This window comes from Neofelis nebulosa, chromosome 11 (assembly GCF_028018385.1).
Source record: "Neofelis nebulosa isolate mNeoNeb1 chromosome 11, mNeoNeb1.pri, whole genome shotgun sequence".
NCBI lineage: Eukaryota > Metazoa > Chordata > Mammalia > Carnivora > Felidae > Neofelis > Neofelis nebulosa.
In genome coordinates this window covers 71,521,423-71,542,838 of record NC_080792.1, presented here as the reverse complement: position 1 = coordinate 71,542,838, position 21,416 = coordinate 71,521,423, and the positions used below count along the sequence as shown (strand labels likewise).

At 41.9% G+C, this 21,416-nt stretch overlaps 1 protein-coding gene across 6 annotated transcripts in view; it reads right to left on the bottom strand.

Moving 5' to 3' along the window:
* Positions 1-20: 20 nt before the first annotated feature.
* The window catches only part of HSCB (HscB mitochondrial iron-sulfur cluster cochaperone), a 28,873-nt gene continuing 7,477 nt past the window's right edge, over positions 21-21,416 (bottom strand). For 4 of the 6 annotated variants that reach the window (XM_058693149.1, XM_058693150.1, XM_058693153.1 and 1 more), the window contains one exon: positions 12,694-12,832. In XM_058693149.1, coding sequence (XP_058549132.1) covers positions 12,741-12,832 — 92 coding nt within the window. In that variant the 3' untranslated portion in view covers positions 12,694-12,740. Of the gene's footprint in view, positions 47-3,123; positions 5,697-12,693; positions 12,833-21,416 lie in introns of those variants that run through there. The other 2 variants (XM_058693152.1, XM_058693151.1) reach the window with 2 other exon arrangements.

Here is a 21,416-nt window from a genome sequence, read left to right as displayed (position 1 = left end):
GATAGTCTCCTGGGTCATTTCTGCAAATGGCCACCTCATTCTTCCCCTGAAAAAATACCCTTTCAGATGATATTATATACACATGTAAATATAAATATATATTTATGAAAAGGGAGTGTTGGGGAGGAAGAATTTTCTCCTGCCCTTCAAGTCCCTCTAGGTGGACTGAATCAAATTGACATGGGACAGATTAACAAGAGAATATCAAACTTAATTTTGTGCATAGGGGGAATCTGCATAGATAAGAAATTCCAAACATAGGCAACAAAAGGGGCTTATATGAGGTAAAGAGAGGGGTGGGGGTCAAGGACACAAAGAGGGGGGGGTCTCCTCAGTGGATCAGACAGTTAAGTGGCTAACTTCAGCTCATGTCATAAGCTTCCAGTGCCTGAGTTCGAGCCCCACATCAGGCTCTCTGCTGTCAGCACACAGCCTGCTTCAGATCCTCTATCCGCCCCCCCTCTGCCCCTCCAACACTCCCCCCCTCAAAAATAAAAAAAAAAAATAGGGGCACCTGGGTGGCTCAGTCAGTTAAGTGTCTGACTTGTCTCAGGTCATGAATTTGTGATTCCTAGGTTTGAGCCTGAGTGTCTGAGCTGACAGCTCAGAGCCTGGAGTCTGCTTCAGATTCTGTGTGCGTCTCTCTCTCTCTGTACCTCCCCCACTCATGTGCAATCTGTCTCTCTCAAAAATAAATAAACATTTTTAAAAATTTAATAAAATAAAATAAAAATAAACAAACAAAACGAAACAAAAAGGATACAAAGTGAGAGGGAGACCATTAGCAAAAAGGTGTAGGGAGATGTTTCTGGAAAACAAAGGTTCCCTTATTATGTATGTAAGTTTCTTGGTAAAGAAGAATCTCTGTTAATGGCTCTCTTCCTGGTAAAGCAAGCAGTTTAGGGGGTGGTAAAGAGCTTTTCTTAAATCTGTTGGGTTTCGCTCTTTTTTAAATTTTTTAAATTTTTTTTAATGTTTATTTTTCACAGAGAGAGACAGAGCATGAGCGGGGAGGGCCAGAGAGAGAGGGAGACACAGAATCAGAAGTGGGCTCCAGGCTCTGAGCTGTCAGCACAGAGCCCGACGTGGGGCTGGAACTCACAGACCGGGAGATCATGACCCGAGCCCATGTCGGACACTTAACCGACTGAGCCACCCAGACGCTCTATTTTAACTTAAAATAACATTCACGCAAAAGTGGCTTGTTTTGTGGCATTGACCTCTACAATTGTCATACTCTAAATATCATTGTAAAACCACTGTCCACCTAATTGTATTTTTTTTTTAACGTTTTATTTATTTTTGAGACAGAGACAGAGCATGAACGGGGGAGGGGCAGAGAGAGAGGGAGACACAGAATCGGAAGCAGGCTCCAGGCTCCGAGCCATCAGCCCAGAGCCCGACGCGGGGCTCGAACTCACGGACCGCGAGATGGTGACCTGAGCTGAAGTCGGCCGTTTGACTGAGCCACCCAGGCGCCCCCACCTAATTGTATTTCTTGAAAGCCCATCCAAATTCATTCTTTAGTTCACACTTCTATACTAAGTTGTATATCCCTTATCAGGCAATGTACTAGAATTAATAATTTATTAGGTTCTTCCAATTTGCAGGTCGAATATTAGGTCAAGTATTCTTCACAATAACGCCATGAGTTAGATGCTTTTATTACTCCCCATTTTACAGATAAGAACATTGAGGCAAGTTACGGTTCCCAGTTTCCTTATGTATAAGTGAAGGAGTTCAACCCCACGTCAACCTTAGACACTGACGTAACATGATAGGCTTTGCTCCATCTGTTTGAATTCCCTGGCAGAAAGCCCTGTGTCTCTGTGAGACACAGACTCCTTGGGACTTCAGGCCCTAGAAGCAAAAGACTGAGGATTATTGTGCATCGTCTCCTACAGTAGACTGGGAAGAGCGGGTACAGAATTTGATGGTGGCTGCTGAGAGCATCTCTTCTTTTCAGTGACAATCCAGGCCTGCCTCTTTGAAGTGACTTCCAGTCAATCTCTCATGCAGTTGCTGGGTCAGACATACAGACATTTAGACAATACCCTCCTGACTCTTCTCCTGGTGACTCATCTTATCTGTCGTCTTTAAGAACAAAACCAGTATTTTCTGGTTATAAAACTAACACAGACTCTAGTAGAAAATGAGTGGAGGTGGTGATAAAAATATAGAGAGCCAAAAAGTAAAAATAAAAAGCCTTAGTACCATCCCACAGGGAGCTCCATTATATGAATATCCTCCGAGTCTTTTTCTTTTTTAATTTTGTTGTTTTTAAATTTTATTTTAGAGAGAGAGAGATCGTGCAAGTAGGGAGAGGGGCAGAGGGAGAGAGAGAAAGAGAGAGAGAGAAAGGACAGAGAATCCCAAGCAGACTTCACACTCAGTGCAGAGCCCAGCGTGGGGCTTGATCCCAAGACTCTGGGATCATGACCTGAGCCAAAATCAAGAGTCTGACTCTCCACTGATTCACCCAGGCCCACCTCTAGTCTTTTTTCTTATTTGCGTGCATGTGTACACAGAAGCTGTCTTGCTCATTTATAGACTCCAGTTATTTCTTATTGCCCTTTCTTGAGGCATTCACAATTACCAGAACATTCCATTTACGAGACCAGTAAAACCCTGATAGCAATGGAATGCCTAGAAGACCTCCACACCCCACACATCCCTTTCCCTGCCCTTGGTAGGCTGAACACTCCAAATCCCACCCACGATCACGTGCTCTCTGCTTGTTTTCTTACAGGTACCCCCTGAACCTCTTTCTACAAAACTCTAGGTATCCATCTTGCAATTGGAAAGGTCAGGTGTTAAGGCTTGAGTCTTCTACCTCTGCCAAAATAAATTTCTCTCTCTTTTCCAGATCCTTGACTTTTGAGTGATCAGCTTTCCTTGCAATGAGTTTATCAGAGTTTGTTTAGCAACAGTGTTGGCAAACCCAAGCAGCAGCTATGCTTTTGATTTGTCCAGCCCCCTTGGGATTTCCCGGGACAGAGCAGTTGTCTGAGCAGCTCGCCAGAGCTCACCTGTTCATTTCCTGAGTCAGTGGCTATGACAGATCATTCAGTAACATGTGCACACACATATCTGTGTGCTAGTGAATAACACACACACAAAAACTCCACATTTTCTCATTTTACTCTCATAACAGGGCCACAGGTACACGTATGATTCTATATAAAGGTGATAAAACTAAAGCTTAGAGAGGATAAGTAATTTGTCTACATAATTAATCACAGTAGTTAATAGAACTTAGCAAGAAACAACCTTCACAGGATATTAATACAAAAGTATTAAGCTTCATCCCTTCTGGAAGAAAAGATACCAAACCAAACTTGATGGCAATGACCCATGAGGGGTGGGGTTATCAGAACTTGCACTTTGTGGGTGTAAATTTTAAGCTTTTATTTTTTCCAAGGAATATGTGTTACTTTGTAGTCAGACAAAGGATACATGGTTTTGGTTTTTACTTAAGATTTTTTAAATGTTATTTAATTTAAAAAATTTTTTAATGTTTATTTATTTTTGAGACAGAGACAGAACACGAGCAGGGGAGGGGCAGAGAGAGAGGGAGGCACAGAATCCAAAGCAGGCTCCAGGCTCTGAGCTGTCCACACAGAGCCTGATGCAGGGCTCAAACTCATGAACTGTGAGATCATGGCTTGAGCCAAAGCCGGACACTTAACCAACTAGCCACCAAGTTGCCCCAAGGTTTTTTTTTTTCATTTTTAAGTAGTCTCTACCCAGTGTGGGGCTCAGACTCACAACCTTGAGATTAAGAGTTGCATGATTCACCCACCAAGCCAGCCAGGTACCCCAGATAAATGTTTTTGAAATAAATACGTTCAATATGACAAGTGCAATGGACTGAATGTTTGTGTTATTCCCTCCACCCCTACCCCCCCACCACCAAATTCATATGTTGAAATATGAACCCCTAATGTAGTGGCATTAGAAGTTGGGGCTTCTGGGAGGTGATTAGGTCATGAGGGTGGAGACTTCATGAATGGGATTAATACTCTTATGAAAGAAACTCCCTTGCCCCTCACATTAGGTGAGGACACAGCAAAAAGATGGCCATCTATGAACTAGGAAATGGGTCGTGTGAAAAATCAGTAATGGGAAACCACACCAAAAAATGAAGTCGGGGGGGTTTGGCAGGGGGAGCTCTCATGCCCTACTACTTGTAGTCAATTGCAAACCCAACAGGAAAAGCCAGACTTGATCTTGCAGGTGGATACTACTCTACTATTCCAGCCCAGGAAGAGATGCTTTCCTTATCAGGCAACAGCTCAGCCAATGAAAAGCCACCATACTTCGAACTCCCAGTTTACTCCAATGGACTTCTAGTTTGTAACAGCCTCCACGACATGTCCCTTTTCTCCTTAAAAAGGGACTTTTTGTTCCCTGGACTTGCCTATGGTTTTGCTGCAGCTTTTTTCACCCAAATTGCAATTTTCTTTTATTCCTGAATAAACGCATCTTTTGGAGGTAAAATAACTGGAACTTTTTACTTTATCTTATTTTTAAAGTTTATTTATTTATTTTGAGAGAGAGTGTGTGTGTGTGAGCAGGGGAGGGGCAGAGAGAGAAGAAGAGAGACAATCCTAAGCAGGCTCTGTGCTGTCAGCATAGAGCCTGACGTGGGGCTTGAACTCACAAACCATAAGATCATGACCTGAGCTGAAACAAAGAGACACTTAACCAACTGAGCCACCCAGCCACCAAAGGGCGCCTTCTCAAAAGCAGCATTTGTTCATAAATGTTCAGATCATAAAAGTATTGATATATTTTGACTACAGGTATGAAAAAAATGTGTACAGGAGTGCCTGGGTGGCTCAGTCAGTTAAGCGTCTGACTCTTGATTTCAGCTTGGGTCATGGTCCCAGGGTCAGGGATTGAGCCCTGTGTCAGGCTCTCCTGCTTGGGATTGTCTCTCTCCCCCTCTGCCACTCTTCCTGACTTGTGTACGCTCTCTCTCTAAAGTTAAAAAATAAAAAAGTTCATATGAGGATAATAAGGGGATATGATATGTAAATAGGAAATACTGTATTAGGTCATGGGAGTTTTTCATGATTATTTTAAATCAAATCCCAGAGTCATATTTTATCTGTGAATGTTTTAGTGTTTATCTCTAACAAATGCTTAAAAAAGAGAGAAAAGTAACCAAATGCTATTATCACACATAACAAAAGTAATAATTCTTTAAAAACACCCATGGCACATGGGTGGCTCAGTTGGTTAAGTGTCCAACTCTTGATTTTGGTTCAGGTCATGATCTCGGAGTTGGTGAGTTCAAGCCCCACATTGGACTCTGTGATGACAGTGTGGAGCCTGCTTGAGATTCTCTCTTTCTCCCTCTCTCTCTGCCCCTCCCCTGCTCTCACTCTTTCTTTCAAAATAAATACATGAATTTTTAAAATATATATAAAAAATAAAATCACCTAATCTGTAATCACATTTTCCCAAGTGTCTCTAAATGTCTTTTTATAGATGGCATCATGATTCAACACTGCATTAGGTTTCCTTGTCTCTCGAGTCTCCTTTAGTCCAGGTCTCCTGTCCACTTTTTTCCTTGTTTATTATTAGTTGACTAACTGGGTCATCTTGACATTGGCATGGTCATGGTGAGCACTGATCGTGGTGATGAGGCATCTACACGTGGCTTCTCAGGTCAACATCAACAAGAGAGCCTGGGGCAGAAGAGAAGGGGCAAGACAGATAATATCACTTGCTTGGTAAGCACAGTCCCAATGGGTGGCAGCTTCCTCCCATAAGCAAGTAGGACTTTGCAGAAAGTGGGATATTGGTACCACTATGACCCTGCAGGCTCCATGAACCTTGCTGGAACCGCCTAGCCAGTCTTCCTGCTCTACTCTAGCTCCTCCAGCCTGTTAGCCATAGCACAGGCAGAGATATTTGTCCACTATGCAATCCTGATGTGTTCCTCCCCTGCCTTAAACCCTTCCATGACTCCCTATTACTCTCGGGTGAAGGTCTAGCTTCCTTACCAGACTCCTAGTCCTTCAGGATCCCTCCCCTGCCTACCTCCCAGCTTCATCTCTTCCCACTCCCTACCTGATGTCTGCAGCCAGCAGTTTGGATTTTCCTGTTTTCCATTGAATTTCTCTGTTCCTCCCTCTCACCTCCAAATTTTTGCATACATGTGTCCTTTTCTCGAATAACAACTGCCATCTTTTGCATGCAAACAGACCTTTCCAGTATAGGAAGTGTTTGTGGTGTTTTTGGAGCCAGAAGGGGAGTTACTGTAGATTGCAGCCAATGACAAGCGCTCCCACTCTAAACTCTTGGAACACCTTGTAGAAGGGATTCTGGCAAGAGTAGGCTTGAAATTAGGGATTCTCACACGGCTCTTTGGAGTTAATGTCAATGAGAATACCCACGAAATTCCTTGGTTTCTTCGGTGCCCATTACCAGGGCAGAATAAATGGGCAATTAGTCTGAGAAATGAAATACTTTCCTTGTTTCCACATTGTTCCAAGAACAATGGAAGGGCTACTGTACAAATTCTTAGCTACTCATTAAACTTGGTTTCACAGTCCTCGCATGTGTTTTAAAAAACCCAAAACTTTATTAATGAAGTTTTACCCAGAGATGTTTTACCTGTATAACACGGTGATGTGCTCTATAATTTGTTTTTTTTTTTTTTTTTTAGTTTATTTATTTTGAGAGAGAGACAGAGACAGCATGAGTGGGGAAGGGTCAGAGAAAGAGAGAGGGAGAGAGAAGAGAGAGAGAATCCCAAGCAGGCTCCATGCTGCCAGCACAGAGCCCGATGCCGGGCTCCAACCCACGAAGCCGTGAGATCACGACCTGAGCTGAAACTAAGAGTTGGATGCTTAACCAACTGAGCCATCTTGGTGCCCCTACAACTTTTTTTATTTTTTTTTATTTATTTATTTATTTATTTTTTTAAAGTTTATTTATTTTTGAGACAGAGAGAGACAGAGCATGAACGGGGGAGGGTCAGAGAGAGGGAGACACAGAATCCGAAACAGGCTCCGGGCTCTGAGCTGTCAGCACAGAGCCCGACGCGGGGCTCGAACCCACGGACTGCGAGATCATGACCTGAGCTGAAGTCGGCCGCTTAACCCACTGAGCCACCCAGGCGCCCCCCTACAACTTTTTTTAATGTTTATTTTATTTTTGAGACAGAGACAGAGTATGAGCGGGGGAGGGGCAGAGAGAGAGACACACAGAATCTGAAGCAGGCTCCACGCTCTGAGCTGTTAGCACAGAGCCTGACGCGGGGCTTGAACTCATGAACTGTGAGATCATGATCTGAGCCGAAGTTGGACATTAACCGACTGAGCCACCCAGGAGCCCCTGATGATTCATTTCTGATGATTCTTCTGCCTCCTGACTGTGACCCCGAGAAAGGACAAGATGGTGTGTTGTATTTTTTTTTATCTGGCCACCTCTGATACATTCTACATGTGACATAACAAGTGACAGAACCAGAAGAATTCTTTGTCAAAGTAAAGTTTTACCTGCAAGTCAGGCACAGGCTCTGTCACCTGCTATTGAACACCCTAGGAGGCCTGACTGCTATCTTGACTCAGAGCAGCATCCTTCTCTTTGCTTGGTGGCAGCCACAGAGATGGGAAAAAGCCCTTCAGCAATGGAGGCGCCTTCCTCTCTGCTTTTGGATTATTTGTCATAGAATTCCCTCTGCTCTGATGCGAATGCCCTTGGCTTTTGCGCAGAAAAAAAGTTAACATAGCAGTCCTGAGATTGCGTATCCTTGGAAAGTCCTGCTGACAAGGTTGGCCCTTGGCTGGGAATTTGGATTTGGGGAGAGTGTAGTTATTCCCAGGATTGATAAGACTGGCCCACTGTACCTAAATTGTAGAAACAATGTAGTTTATGCTGACTACCTGTTTTTCCTTCTGGGAGTCTAGAATTCTGGCACATGCTAGGCAATCAGTGCTCATATGACCAGTGCTCAAGAAACAGTCCGGGTCCTGAGTCTCTAATGAGCTTCCCTTGCAGATGACATTTTCACAGAGGTTGTCATAGCTTGTTGCTGGCGGAATGAGCGTGCCCTGTGGGACTTCCTGGGAGAGGACCCCTAAAAGCCTGTGCCTGGTTGCCATTGGACTTCATCCCATGTGCCTTTTCCCTTTGTTGAGTTGGCTTTTGATCCTTTCATTGTAATACATCGTAGCCATGAGTAAGGACGATATACCAAGTCCTGTGAGATTTCCTAGAGAGTCATTCAACCAGGGGATGGGGCTTGGGGACACATGATACAGCTTCTCTCTGCCTGTCTGGACTCCACTCCCCCTCTTCCCTGAAACCTTCTTACCTGAGAGTGATCCCTCCCTATGCCCAGTGAAGCTGTATGTGCAGGCCTTGGAAATAGGGACTTGGGTCAAGTCCTGCTTCTGTTTGGCATGATGTGGGCCCTGGTAAATGGCCCCTGGTGTACAAATTGTTTTATCTTCTTGGCTGGTACTTAATCTGGTGGGTTCAGCCTCCCTAAGAGCACAGGCTGAGGTAGACTTGGGTTTGAATCATGGCTCTTGACTTATATTCTGGGAGCTTGTTTCTTCATCTGTGAAATGAGCTGAATTGGGTGTAATTTGATGGATTCATGCAAAATATTACACATAGTAACTATGGAGCAAATAGGAACTTTTTTTTTTTTTTTTTTACTGATTTTTTAAAACTAATCTCTGAACCTAATATGGGGCTCAAACTCATGACCCCAAGATCAAGAGTCACATGCTCTACTGACTGAGCCAACCAGTCTCCCCAGCAAATGGGAACTTTTATTATTGTTTTGATTATTGGTATAACCCCAAATAGACAAGAAGCATCTGTTTATGCATTTCTTCCAGGGCTGAACATTCTCTTGCACAAAATAGGTGCTTGAAACTCTGCTGAAGGAGTATTGTTTACTCTGATGCGAAAAGATATGACTTTGTTGCCAAATAATAAAAGTAGTCATTATAATTTTATTTTAATTAATTAATTAATTAATTGGGGCGCCTGGGTGGCTCAGTCGGTTAAGCGGCCGACTTCAGCTCAGGTCACGATCTCGCGGTCCGTGAGTCCGAGCCCCCGCGTCGGGCTCTGGGCTGATGGCTCAGAGCCTGGAGCCTGCTTCCGATTCTGTGTCTCCCTCTCTCTCTGCCCCTCCCCCGTTCATGCTCTGTTTCTCTCTGTCTCAAAAATAAATAAAACATTAAAGAACTTTTTTTAAATTTAATTAATTAATTAATTAATTTTTGTTTAATTTTGAGAGAAAGAGAGACAGAGTGAAAGCTGGGGAGGGCCAGAGAGACAGGGAGACACAGAATCTGAAGCAAGCTCCAGGCTCTGAGCTGTCAGCACAGAGCCCAACATGGGGCTTGAACTCATGGACTGTGAGATCATGACCCTGAGCCAAAGTCAGTCACCTAACCGAGCCACTTAGGTGCCCCAGTAGTTATTATAATTTTAAAAGTCACATTTCAGTGCTTCCCATATGCGATGTACTGGGCTAAACAATTTGTTTAGATAATTTATTTCATTTGATCCTTACAACAATCCTGTGAAATAGGTATTATTATCACCATTTTAAAGATAGGAAATGAAGCTTAGCGTAATTGTGGACTCAAGCAAATGGGTGGCAGAGCTAGGATTCAAATCCAGGTGTATCAGACAGGTCAGATCCCATAACAAAATACCTCAGACTGGGTGACTTAAACAATAGAAGTTAATTTTCTCACGGTCTGGAGGCTGGAAATCCAAGATCAAGGTGCCAGCATGGTTAGTTTTTATTTCCGGTGAGGAGTCTGTTCCTGGCTGCCTTCTCTCTGGCTTTCTCACAAGATTTTTCCCTAGTGCATGAGTGTAGGGAGAAAGTATCTTTTCTCATAAGGACATGAATCCTGTCTGATGAGAGCCTTACCCTTATGACCTCATTTAACCTTAATGCCTTGGAGGTACCATCTCTGAGTATAGCCACACTGGGGGTTAGGGCTTCACCATGTAAATTTTTGGGGGGACCCATCCAATCCACAAGACTGGGCCTGTCTGAACAGCAGAGTTGGAGAAGAAATAATCACAAATTAATCAAAACCTCTTATTGTTCTGATAATTTTTTTCTATGTTGGGAATAATGTGGGGAGGTAGGTGAGTGCTTAATTTGTTTCACTTGGTACCTGGCTGGCTCAGTCTGAAGAGTATGTGACTCCTGATCTTGGGGTTGTGAGTTCCAGCTCCACATTGGGTGTAGAGATTACTTAACTTAAAAAAAAAAAAGAGGGGTGCCTGGGTGGCTCAGTCAGTTAAGCGTCTGACTTTGGCTCAGGTCATTATCTCGTGAGTTGGAGCCCCACTTCAGGCTCTGTGCTGACAGCTGAGAGCCTGGATGGAGCCTGCTTCAGGTTCTGTCTCCTTCTCTTAGCCCCTCCCCCGCTTGCACTCTGTCTCTCTCTTTCTCAAATATAAATAAACATCAAAAAAATAAAAAAATAAAAAAACCTTTTAATCCAAATAGGGCTACTAACCTTGCAGATGCCAGGAAGTATACTTCCCCATAAGGGCTTTGCCAGGGAATACGTGCAAAGGTTCCTGGATTTAGAAGTCCCACTAAACTTAGACTTTACACTAACAGGGAAAGAATTTGAATGAGTGAAGGAAAAACAAAAAAAAGTAATCCCAGACTCAGAAATAATTTTTCTTTTTTTTTTTAATCCCTTAAATCAGAAGTAGTTTGCCGGGAGGCATAGTGAGCTTCCTAGCTCATGGCAACAGGTAGGGGAAAAGTTTCTTTGAAATTCCTCCAAAGATGTTTATCTGATCTCTTTTTGTGGTCAGATTGTGTTGGTTCTGGTCATTGTTCTGAAGGAGGAATGAAGATTGTCTGCAGAAGTACTTCAAGCACTGCTGTCATCTCCTATTCCTTTGCAGAAGCACCCAATTTAATCAGGACATTTGCTTCCATTGTAATTGTTTACTTAAAGACTCCCTGTGTGTTTTTAGACAAATCACTCATTCTCCTCATAAAATGTGAGAGAGTTGGTGATTGTGCTGATATTCCTAAATACCATTAAGCCAGACAGCTGCTGTGGTTAATTTGCCTTCAGAAGATCCATAATTCCTAAAATGTTAACAAACTCAGTATAACAGGATTAGGATTCATGAGATGTAAATTTCTTAGACAAGGATGAGGGAGGATGCAAAGGAGTCACAGTTTTTAAAAAAATTTTTAAAATTCTTTTAACATTTATTTATCTTTGAGAGACAGAGCATGAGTGGGGGAGGAGCAGAGAGAGAGGGGGACACAGAATCGGAAGCAGGCTCCAGGCTCTGAGCTGTTGCCACAGAGCTTGATGCAGGGCTCGAACTCACGAATCCAAAGATCATGACCTGAGCTGAAGTCAGACATTCAACTGACTGAGCCACCCAGGTGCCCCAAAGAGCCGCAGTTTTAAGCTCTAGGAGTTAAACCTTGGTTCTCACTTTTCAATTATAAACAATTCTCTCCAAGAGTTGTCATTTCTTCAGATTCCTTCCTTCCTTCCTCCCCTCCCTTCGCCTCCTCTCCTTTCCTTTCTTTCAAGTTTATTGATTTTTTAGTAATCTCTACACCCAATGTGGGCCTCAAACTCACAACTCTTGAGATTGAGTCACATGTCCCTCCGACTGAGCCAGCCAGGCACCCATCTTGGAATTTGTTTCTATTTATTATTATTTTTATTTGAGAGAGAGAGAGAGAGAGCGCGAGCACACCAGTGGGGGACAAGGGCAGAGGGAAAGAGAGAAAATCTTAAGCAGGCTCCAGACTCAGAGCAGAGCCCGATGTGGGGCTTGATCCCATGACCCTGGGATCATGACCTAAGCCAAAATCAAAAGTTGGATGCTTAAATGACTGAGCCACCCATTCAGTTCTTGGAATTTTTTAAGCAGAATTTTCTATTTTAATCTTCCTTAATCCAGAGATTTAAAAAAAGGGGGGACATTTTTTTCCTTCTAGAAATGAATCAAGAACTTAATCTGAATTTCCAAGGATCCAAAAGAGTAAGCAGGAGTTGTTCTTTGGGTGGATTAGAGGAGTGGGGGAATAGAGAAGAGAGTGTCAACTGTCCAGAAAGAAATTAAAACTGCTTCAACCCCACCAAGGTGGAGCTGGAAATGGGGTTGGTGTTAAATACCAGACTAACTGGTAATAAATATTGTCTACATTCTGAAATGTAGGCCTGAGATATTCTTAGGCAGCTCTGCATGGTTACCAAACTGAATGCAGTTTGTGGTAAGAAGGGCACTACTAATTAGAAAGAAGATGTGGTTCTAGGGTGGACGTTGGGAAAGCCTGGACCAAATCTAGTCCCCTGCCTGTTTTGTAGACCAAAAGCTGCAATGACAGAGTTGAGTAGTTACAACAGAGGCAGTATGGGCCACAGGGCCTGAAGTATTGGCTATCTGGCCCTTTGTAGTAAAAACTTGCCAACCCCTTCTCCAGGGCCTCGAGCTGGCCACATCCCCACTTCCTCACTTACTGGCCTAGAGGGGGAGCATACTGTATTAAATAGCACACAAAGAATGGACCACCCAAGCTCTCGCCACACTGTTTCCTCTCATGGCAAACTTTGACATCCTGTGATGTTTGAGCCACGGGTTTAACTAAGATGCTATAAGCGGTCAAAGCATCTCGTCTCAATTAGCAGAAGCCAGAAAAGAAATATATAAGAGCTTTATTTTTAAAACTTTTAAACTAGTAATCATTAGAGAGGTATCTTCTTTAACTTGATCTTTTCTTCTACATTTGAAAAGTATCTCATCTTTGTTAAAATTTCCTTGGCTTTTTCAAAATCATCTGAAATAAACAGAGACATTAATGTGAGGCTTCATTTCAAACAAGAATAAACCAACTCTGTTGACCAAGGTAGCCAGTCTGACTTACAGATAAAATTTAAAAATGAAAACTGAACTATCTGTATTTGTGTCTATGTATGTATGTGTATATATGTATATATATATATATATACACATACATACATATATATATGTATATATATGAATGATATTTCTCTATCTCCAGATGGGATTACCAAATTAATTTATAAAATCCCTTAAAGGAATTGTATCTTAATTGGCTTAGAAAGAAGTTCTTATGTAAACGAAGTCTTCTAAAACTTCCTGAATTATAGGAGCCAACTCAAATATTTTTCATTGCCACGTAATTTGTATAAATCTTTGGTAAATAAGACTAACTTGATATTGTTGGGTTTAATAAAATAGGCATGTTTATAGAGTTGCTAACATTAAATATAATGCAAACATACATTTTCATTCTATTTGGACTTACTGGTCAAATAACCTAATATTATATTTAACTAGATGTTTAAGATTCTAGAGATGGTAAATCTGATATTACTCAAATTAAAATCATTCTGACAAACTTTATTTATCCCAACAAAAAATATGTTTTATAATATGCTGCCTAAAAATCATGTCCAAAATCTTCCTGGCAACTTGAAACCTTAGTCTTGCTAAGTAAACTAAGTTAAATAATGGATATTCATGAAATATCTAAATAATTTTTAAATAAGATAAAGTGCTAAAACATTTACTATTTTTTAAATGTTTATTTATTGTTTAGAGAGAGAGAGAGAGAGAGAGCGGAGGAAGGGCAGAGAGAGGGGGACAGAAGATCCCAAGTGGACTCTGCGCTGACAGCAGAGAGCCTGATGTGTGGGGCTTGAACTCACCCTGCCTGATGGCACGGGGCTGAGGTCGTGACCTGAGCTGAAGAATGATGCTTAACTGTATGAGCCACATAGGCACTACTAAAACATTTACTATTAAGCAAAAGTTTAAGTTTATATACTTTTTTTTTTTTAAGTTAATTTATTTTAGAGAGAAAGAGGGGAGGGGCAGAATCTAAAGCAGGCTCCCTGCTGTCAGCACAGAGCCCATGCCGGGCTCGAACTCATGAAACTGAAACCGTGAGATCATGACCTGAGCTGAAATCAAGAGTTGGACGCTTAACTGACTGAGCCACCCAGATACCCCGATATTTATATATTTTTGTTTATTTATTTATTTACATATATATTTAAATGTTTATTTACTTTGAGAGAGAGAGAGAGAGAGAGAGAGAGTGTGCGAGCTGGGGTGGGGCAGAGAGAGAGAGGGGGAGAGAGAAAATTCCAAGCAGGCTCCATGCTGCCAGTGCAGGGCCCAACTTGGGGCTCAATCCCATGACCTGAGTGGAAATCAAGAGTCGGATGCTTAACTGACTGAGCCACCTAGGTGTCCATTGGCTATTTATTTATTTATTTTTATTTTTATTTTTTTAATTTTTTTTTTTCCAACGGTTTTTTTTTTTTTTTTTTAAATTTTTTTTTTTTCAACATTTATTTATTTTTGGGACAGAGAGAGACAGAGCATGAACGGGGGAGGGGCAGAGAGAGAGGGAGACACAGAATCGGAAACAGGCTCCAGGCTCTGAGCCATCAGCCCAGAGCCTGATGCGGGGCTCGAACTCACGGACCGCGAGATCGTGACCTGGCTGAAGTCGGATGCCCAACCGACTGCGCCACCCAGGCGCCCCTCCAACGGTTTTTATTTATTTTGGGGACAGAGAGAGACAGAGCATGAACGGGGGAGGGGCAGAGAGAGAGGGAGACACAGAATCGGAAACAGGCTCCAGGCTCCGAGCCATCAGCCCAGAGCCTGATGCGGGGCTCGAACTCACGGACCGCGAGATCGTGACCTGGCTGAAGTCGGACGCTTAACCGACTGCGCCACCCAGGCGCCCCGCTATTTATTTTTATATGGTCCAGAGAGGCCAAGGATTTTGAGTCTCTTAATAAACATGTTCTTGCCATATTAAAAAAAAAAAAAATGTATTACAGGAAGCATATACACCTCTACAGTTTATGAGATGGTATAGTGATAAATTTGCTTACTACTACGGAATACTGGCATATTATAGTTCTCAATTGTCTACTTCCTAGTAAAATAAAGCTTACTAATGGTTAAAATTTATAATCAATATATAAAAAAATATGGCTACAACTTCAGGGTACAAAGATTGGAAGAAACGTAGGATATGTTTTTATATGAAAAGTACACGAAGAATGAAGAATATGTTTCTGCTAAGATAAAGGAGTAATTGTGTCCTAAAGTAGAATGTGAAGGAAGGAAGGAATACAACAAAATATGAATGGATATTGAAAGTTGTAGAGCATTTGTGGAAAAGGAATTTTATGTTGTGAGGTCAAAGCTGGTTAAGATTAAGTGGATTTATACATATTTTTGAAATTAATTTCAGTTTTTTAGTTTTATTTTTTTTTAAGATTTTATTTTTCTCAAGTAATCTCTACACCCAATGTGGGCTCAAACTCATACCCCTAAGATCAAGAGTCGTACACTCCACTGACTGAGCCAGCCAGGCGCCCCTTGAAATGAACTTTAACGTCAATAGGGCACTGATAGAAAACCAGAGTTTGGTTTTCGTTCTGTTAAAATGACAAAGTTCCTTGGGTCATTGGTCTGCTGTTAATAAAAGACTGCAAAATATTTTTCTTAACCTTTTGAGTAATCTGCCTAGGAAACAAACATTGTGTGTCTTATCAAAGTAACTTCCTGTGCTTCATGTTGTCTTTATCATGTCCTTCATTGCTTCAGAGAAGAGTCTTCTCTCTATTTGGAGCTAAGGATCTTTATTTTTCATGTTACTGCTTGTATTTGCCTTTGAAATATTTTATCATCACATTGTTAAGTGGATAACTAAGTATTGTTTCACAATGACCTATGATCCTAAAATATTTAAAGCATTCGACACTTCAGACAACTTCCCAAAATCAAATTCTAAATAAAGTCTTCCTGACCTAAAACTAAGTTTGAATTTTCTGAGGGTCCCTGGAGAACCTCAAAGGATTTGTTCTCTCACCTTCTAAAAGGAGAGATGTTAAACTAATTAGGTTTATTCGATGAAATTATATTACATGGGAAGCATTGTCAAAGAAGAGATACTTAACTTTCTGGAGGTTATATTTGTATGGGTAGAATGCTATTATTTCAGAAATCTTATAAAGTTCCCAGAAATTTGTCAATGCTCTATCTATAATAGGTTCTTGCATATTGTGATCAGCCTAGTTATTATTTCACAATGTGCTGACTTACAGAAACAACCACATTTCCCTGTCAACCGTAGTATTTTTACAATGATCTTTCATCAGGTCTTTAACTGTGGTCACTTTAAGTCTTCTGCTATCCACAGAGAGTTGTTGCTTTACGCTGATGCTTTCCTACAAGCTCTTGCAACCAGCTACATGGCATGGCAGACTACTGTAGTTAACAAAAAGGGCCTGTCTCAGAGACCCTCGAAAAAAGATTGTACCAGGTACTCCTGAGGTATAGCCTTCTGATGGCATTGCTTAAATAACCCTGAGACTAAAATGATAAACGAAGTTAGGATTTTCAAAACTCTAAAGAAAAAGCCATTGGGGGGGGGGGCATTCCTGGGTGGCTCAGTTGGTTGAGCGTCTGACTCTTGATTTTGGCTCAGGTCGTGATCCCAGGGTCACAGGATCGAGTCCTGTGTTGGGCTCCATACTGATGGTGCAGCCTGCTTAAGATTCTTTCTCTCTGTCTCTCTCCCCACTTGTGCTCTCTCTCTTTAAAATAAAAATACATACATACATACATACATACATACATACTAAAAAAAAAATACCAAAAAAAGCCTATGGGTTTATGACTTAACGATCCAGGAAGTTTTAGTCTTGTTTTTAAAAAAATATTTAGGGGCTCAGTTGATTGAGCACAGATTCTTGATATTGGCTCAGGTCATGATCTCATGGTTCATGGGTTAGAACCCTGCAGTGAGCTCTGTGCTGGCAGCAAGCCTGCTTGGGATTCTCTGTGTCCCTTTCTGTCTGCTCCTTCCCTGCTTGTGTGTGTGCTCTCTCTTAAAAATAAATAAATAAATAAATAAATAAACATTTAAAAAATATTTATGTATTTATTTAAGTTTTTACTTAAATTCCAGTTAGCTAACATAACGTGTCATATTAGTTTCGGGTATACAATTTAGTGATTCAGCACTTAAATACAACACCCAATGCTCATCTCCTTAATCCCCGTCACCTACTTAACCCATCCCCTCACCCACCTTCCCTCTGGTAACCATCAATTTGTTCTCTATAGTTAGAAGTGTGTTTCTTGGTTTGTCTTCCTCTTTTTTCCCCATATAATCATTTGTTTCATTTATTAAAAAAAAAAATCTTAACGTTTATTTCTAAGAGAGTGCACATAACTGCCCCCCCTCCCACCACACACACACATGTGGGAGCGGTGGAGGGGCAGAGAAAGATTGGGACAGAGGATCCCAAGTGGGCTCTGCTCTTACAGCAGAGAGTCCAATGCAGGGTTCAGACTCATGAACCATGAGATCATGACCTGAGCTGAAGTCAGATGCTTAACTGACTGAGACACCCAGGCACTTCTCATTTGTTTTGTTTCTTAAATGCAAACTGGTACAGCCACTCTGGAAAACAGGATGGAGATTCCTCAAAAAGTTAAAAATAGAACCACCTTATGACCCAGCAATTGCACACTACAAGGTATTAACCCAAAGAATACAAAAATACTAATTCGAAGGGAGACATGCGCCCTGATGTTTATAGCAGCATTGTCTACAATAGCCAAATTATGGAAACAGCCTGAGTGTCCATGACTGATGAATGGGTAAATAAGTGGTATATACATATACACAATGGGATATTTCTCAGCCATAAAAAAAGAATGAAATCTTGCCATATGCAACAACATGGATGGAACTAGAGAGTATAATGCATAGCAAAATAAGTCCATCAGAGAAAGACACTATTATTTTTCATGGCACTATATCTATTTGCTAGGCTCAGGAAAATAGTCAATAGAATAGAACATAATTTAAAACATTGGTTTTATGACCAAAGCTTTGATAGGAATGTCACATTTGAAAATGATGCATAAAATCAGACAGAATGGACAATTTTAAGGAGGTAAGGTTGACTTTATGGAGCCAAGCTTACAAAGCCCTCTAGGAAAAAACTGGGCGGCACCTGGCTTATAGGGTTCCCAGACTTACAGGTGAGTAAAGTAGGTCATTTCCCAATAGGCCCAGGAAATTTAGGATGTTTTGGGAAACCTCGAGAAAAGAGGAATTTAACCAAGTCCATAGGTAGTGCAGGTGATGTCTGACAGTGAATTCTTCACTTGAATTCCTAGCATTAAGAGGCTTTTTAAAGTCCAATCTGAGATTCCTTATAAAAGGTTCCATAAAGGAAACTTAATCTGTATGGGTGATTACCATTCTCATTTCACTCATGCTAATAATTAGGCCAACTTTAATGAAACTAAAATTCTTTTGCAAACAAAACTATTCTTACTCTGATAACCTTTTTTTTTTTTAAGTTTTTAAATTTATTTGGGGGGAGGGAGGGGCAGAGAAAGAGGGAGAGAGAGAATCCCAAGCAGTCTCCGAGCTGCCAGCACAGAGCCCAATGCGGGGGTTGACCTCATGAACCGTGAGATCATGACCTGAGCTGAAATCAAGAGTCGGAGCCTTAACTGACTGAGCCACCCAGGCACCCCACTGATAACATCTGATTAAAAAGGGGGGTGACTGTAGAGAGAAATTTCATGACAGTGGAAAAGTATGTCACACCCGGAATCTATTTCTGCTCATTGTCTCTGAGGTTATTATCTTCCTGAAAACCGAACTGGATCCTTCCTGCCATCTTACACATTTTGTCAGCCCTTAGCAAATTCTTTTTTTTTTTTTTAGCCCTTAGCAAATTCTTAATCCTCCTAGTTTCCTTCAATATTTGCCTACGACTCTCCAAATTTCTGTTTCCCATTTTTCTCCTTCTCTCCTGACTTGGCATCACTGAGAGCTAAAACCTGACTGCCCAGGTCCTTACTGGGACTCAGCTTGTCTTGTGGTTGCCCTTTCCTCCAGGATCTGAAAAAGCCCTGTAAGCTGATGCCAGACAACTTGATATAAACATCAAAGAACCTGTCACTACAAATCACGTGTGGGCAACCATTGCTGCCACTTGGGCTACCCAGAAAATCCACCAGAACTCCTGTGTCTTCCATGCTCTGCTCTGGGAAGTAGCCATGACTGTGACATTGATGTCTAGGCCATCACTACTGGCATTCAAACTATAAACTAAGCCATCAGATTGTCATTGCCATCCTCATAGCACCAGGTAAAGATGCTTAAGAGTGCAGAGTCTTAAGGGACTGCCCACCCTCTGGACTCAGAAACTGGCTTTATAGTCTGCTCCCACCATTAATCTTTGTTTTTCTTTTTGTTTCCATAGAGATGCTCCTCATTCAATGCCTGACTGCTCATGTCATCCAGTAAATATCTTCTCCTACCAAGTAGCAACAGATGGTTCAGCTAGACCTTAATAAACAAAGGGAGATCGAATGAGAAATGGACTTCCATTGTTCCGAGAAAGAAGAATGTCTCTTGCTGTCTCTTTCATGCTGTTTGTTGCAGCCAACACTAGAAAATAGGGCCTGTCTCTTAGTGTCTGAGCCCCACTCTAATTAAGCCCCAGTTAGCAACCCAGGTCGGTTTCACATGGACCAACCCCCACTACCTTCCCATTTTTGTAATTTTCATTTCCCAGACTCTACTGAGACAACACTCACCCCCCTCCCTACTCCCTCCTTCTCCCTTTAATTTGAAATGCTCAGTCATCTCTGTACAAATTGGAGTTCGGTTCACACCGCACTCTTTTCCCTATGGCGATAGTTATTACTGATTAAAACCTATCCTTACAACTTTAACTAGTATATGGCTTTATCTTTGACAGTATGCAAGTATCTCTTTGAGTCAATTCTTCAGGGGTAAACTCAGAAGTGGAATTGCTGGGGGTGCCTGGGTGGCTCAGTCACTTAAGCCTCTGACTCTTGATTTCGGCTCAGGTCGTGATCTCACAGTTGGTGAGTCTGACCCCCACATCGGGCTCTGCGCAGAGCCTTCTTTGGATTTCTCTCTCTCCCTCTCTCTCCTCCCACTCCAACAAATAAATAAACTTAAAAAAAGAAAAAAAAAGGAGTGGAATTACTGGATTGTATGGTAATTCTATTTTTAACTTTTTGAGGAAATACCGTACTGTTTTCCACGGTGGCTGCACTGTATTACATCCCCTTCACTAGTGCACAAGGGTTTCAATGTCTCTAGACCCTCACCAATACTTGTCATTTTCTGGGTTTTCTAATAGCCATCCTAATGAGTATGAGGTAGTATCTCACTGTGGTTTTGATTTCCATTTGCCTAATCATTAGTGATGCTGCACATCTTCCCATGTGCTTATTGGCCATTTGTGTATCTTCTGTGCATGTTCTATTTCTTAAGCTGAGCGGTAGGGACATGGGTGTTTTTGTTTTTATTCCTTAAATTGTACTTATGTATTGTGTAGTCTTCTTAAAAATTATATTTCATAATCAAAAACATAAAAATCTGCCAACATGTGCTAGGAGATGGTGGAATACGTGAACATCTTAGCCAGTGGGCTGGGTTCATGGATTTCAGGCAGATGTATCAGGCTAGGTTCCAGACTCTTCTGCTGTTAATCTAGCTTTCTCTCACATCTTTTTAGAGACCTTCCCTCTGCCTATGCCTCAGAATGGGCTCCTACAGTCCCTGCAAACTGGGCGGCACACTGTATAAGCCTATGCCCTCAGCACTAGCTGGACTGGAATGGGCATCTGGCTCCATCAAATCCCCTCTCTCAGGAATCCGGAGATGGGTCTAGGGGACTCTAATCAGATGGTCAAAGTCTTTGTTCTTATAAGGTAATAGACCAAGGAGGACTAAAGAGTCATCCCATGGGGGAGGGCATTTTGGAGCACTGCACGCTAATGAGGAAGGTGATGGAGCTGGTTTACAGTGAGGAGAGGATGGAATGGAATTGCCAGAGGCACCGAGTCCGTGACCACAGCTTTGGTTCCAGACTGTTTTCTGGTCCCCAGGCTTTGCCCCAGAAGAGCTCTTATCACACTATGTACTATAATCATCACAGGGACTTTCTCTTTGGATTCTGGGAGATAGTCCCAATTCATTATAATAATCTCCTTTTGATCTGGGCTAGCTTGAGTGGCCTTTTGCTTCCCACAATCAAATGATCTCTCAGGTAAAGGGTAAAAGGCCATTATTTTGTTATTTAAGGGGTGGCATAAGTCTGGGATGGAGAAAAAGACTGTTCTTGCTTCAAAATAGCTAGAAAAAGACCCAATCTCTTCAACCTGGGAACCAGGAGCAATGGGGACCAGGATGAATAGCCCATATTTGTAATTTGGGCACAGCTCTGCCACGGGCTTCTCCTCCTGGGCTTTGCAGAAGAAAGGGGTGTGCAGGCTTTGCCAAATGTTGATTGTGCAGCCTT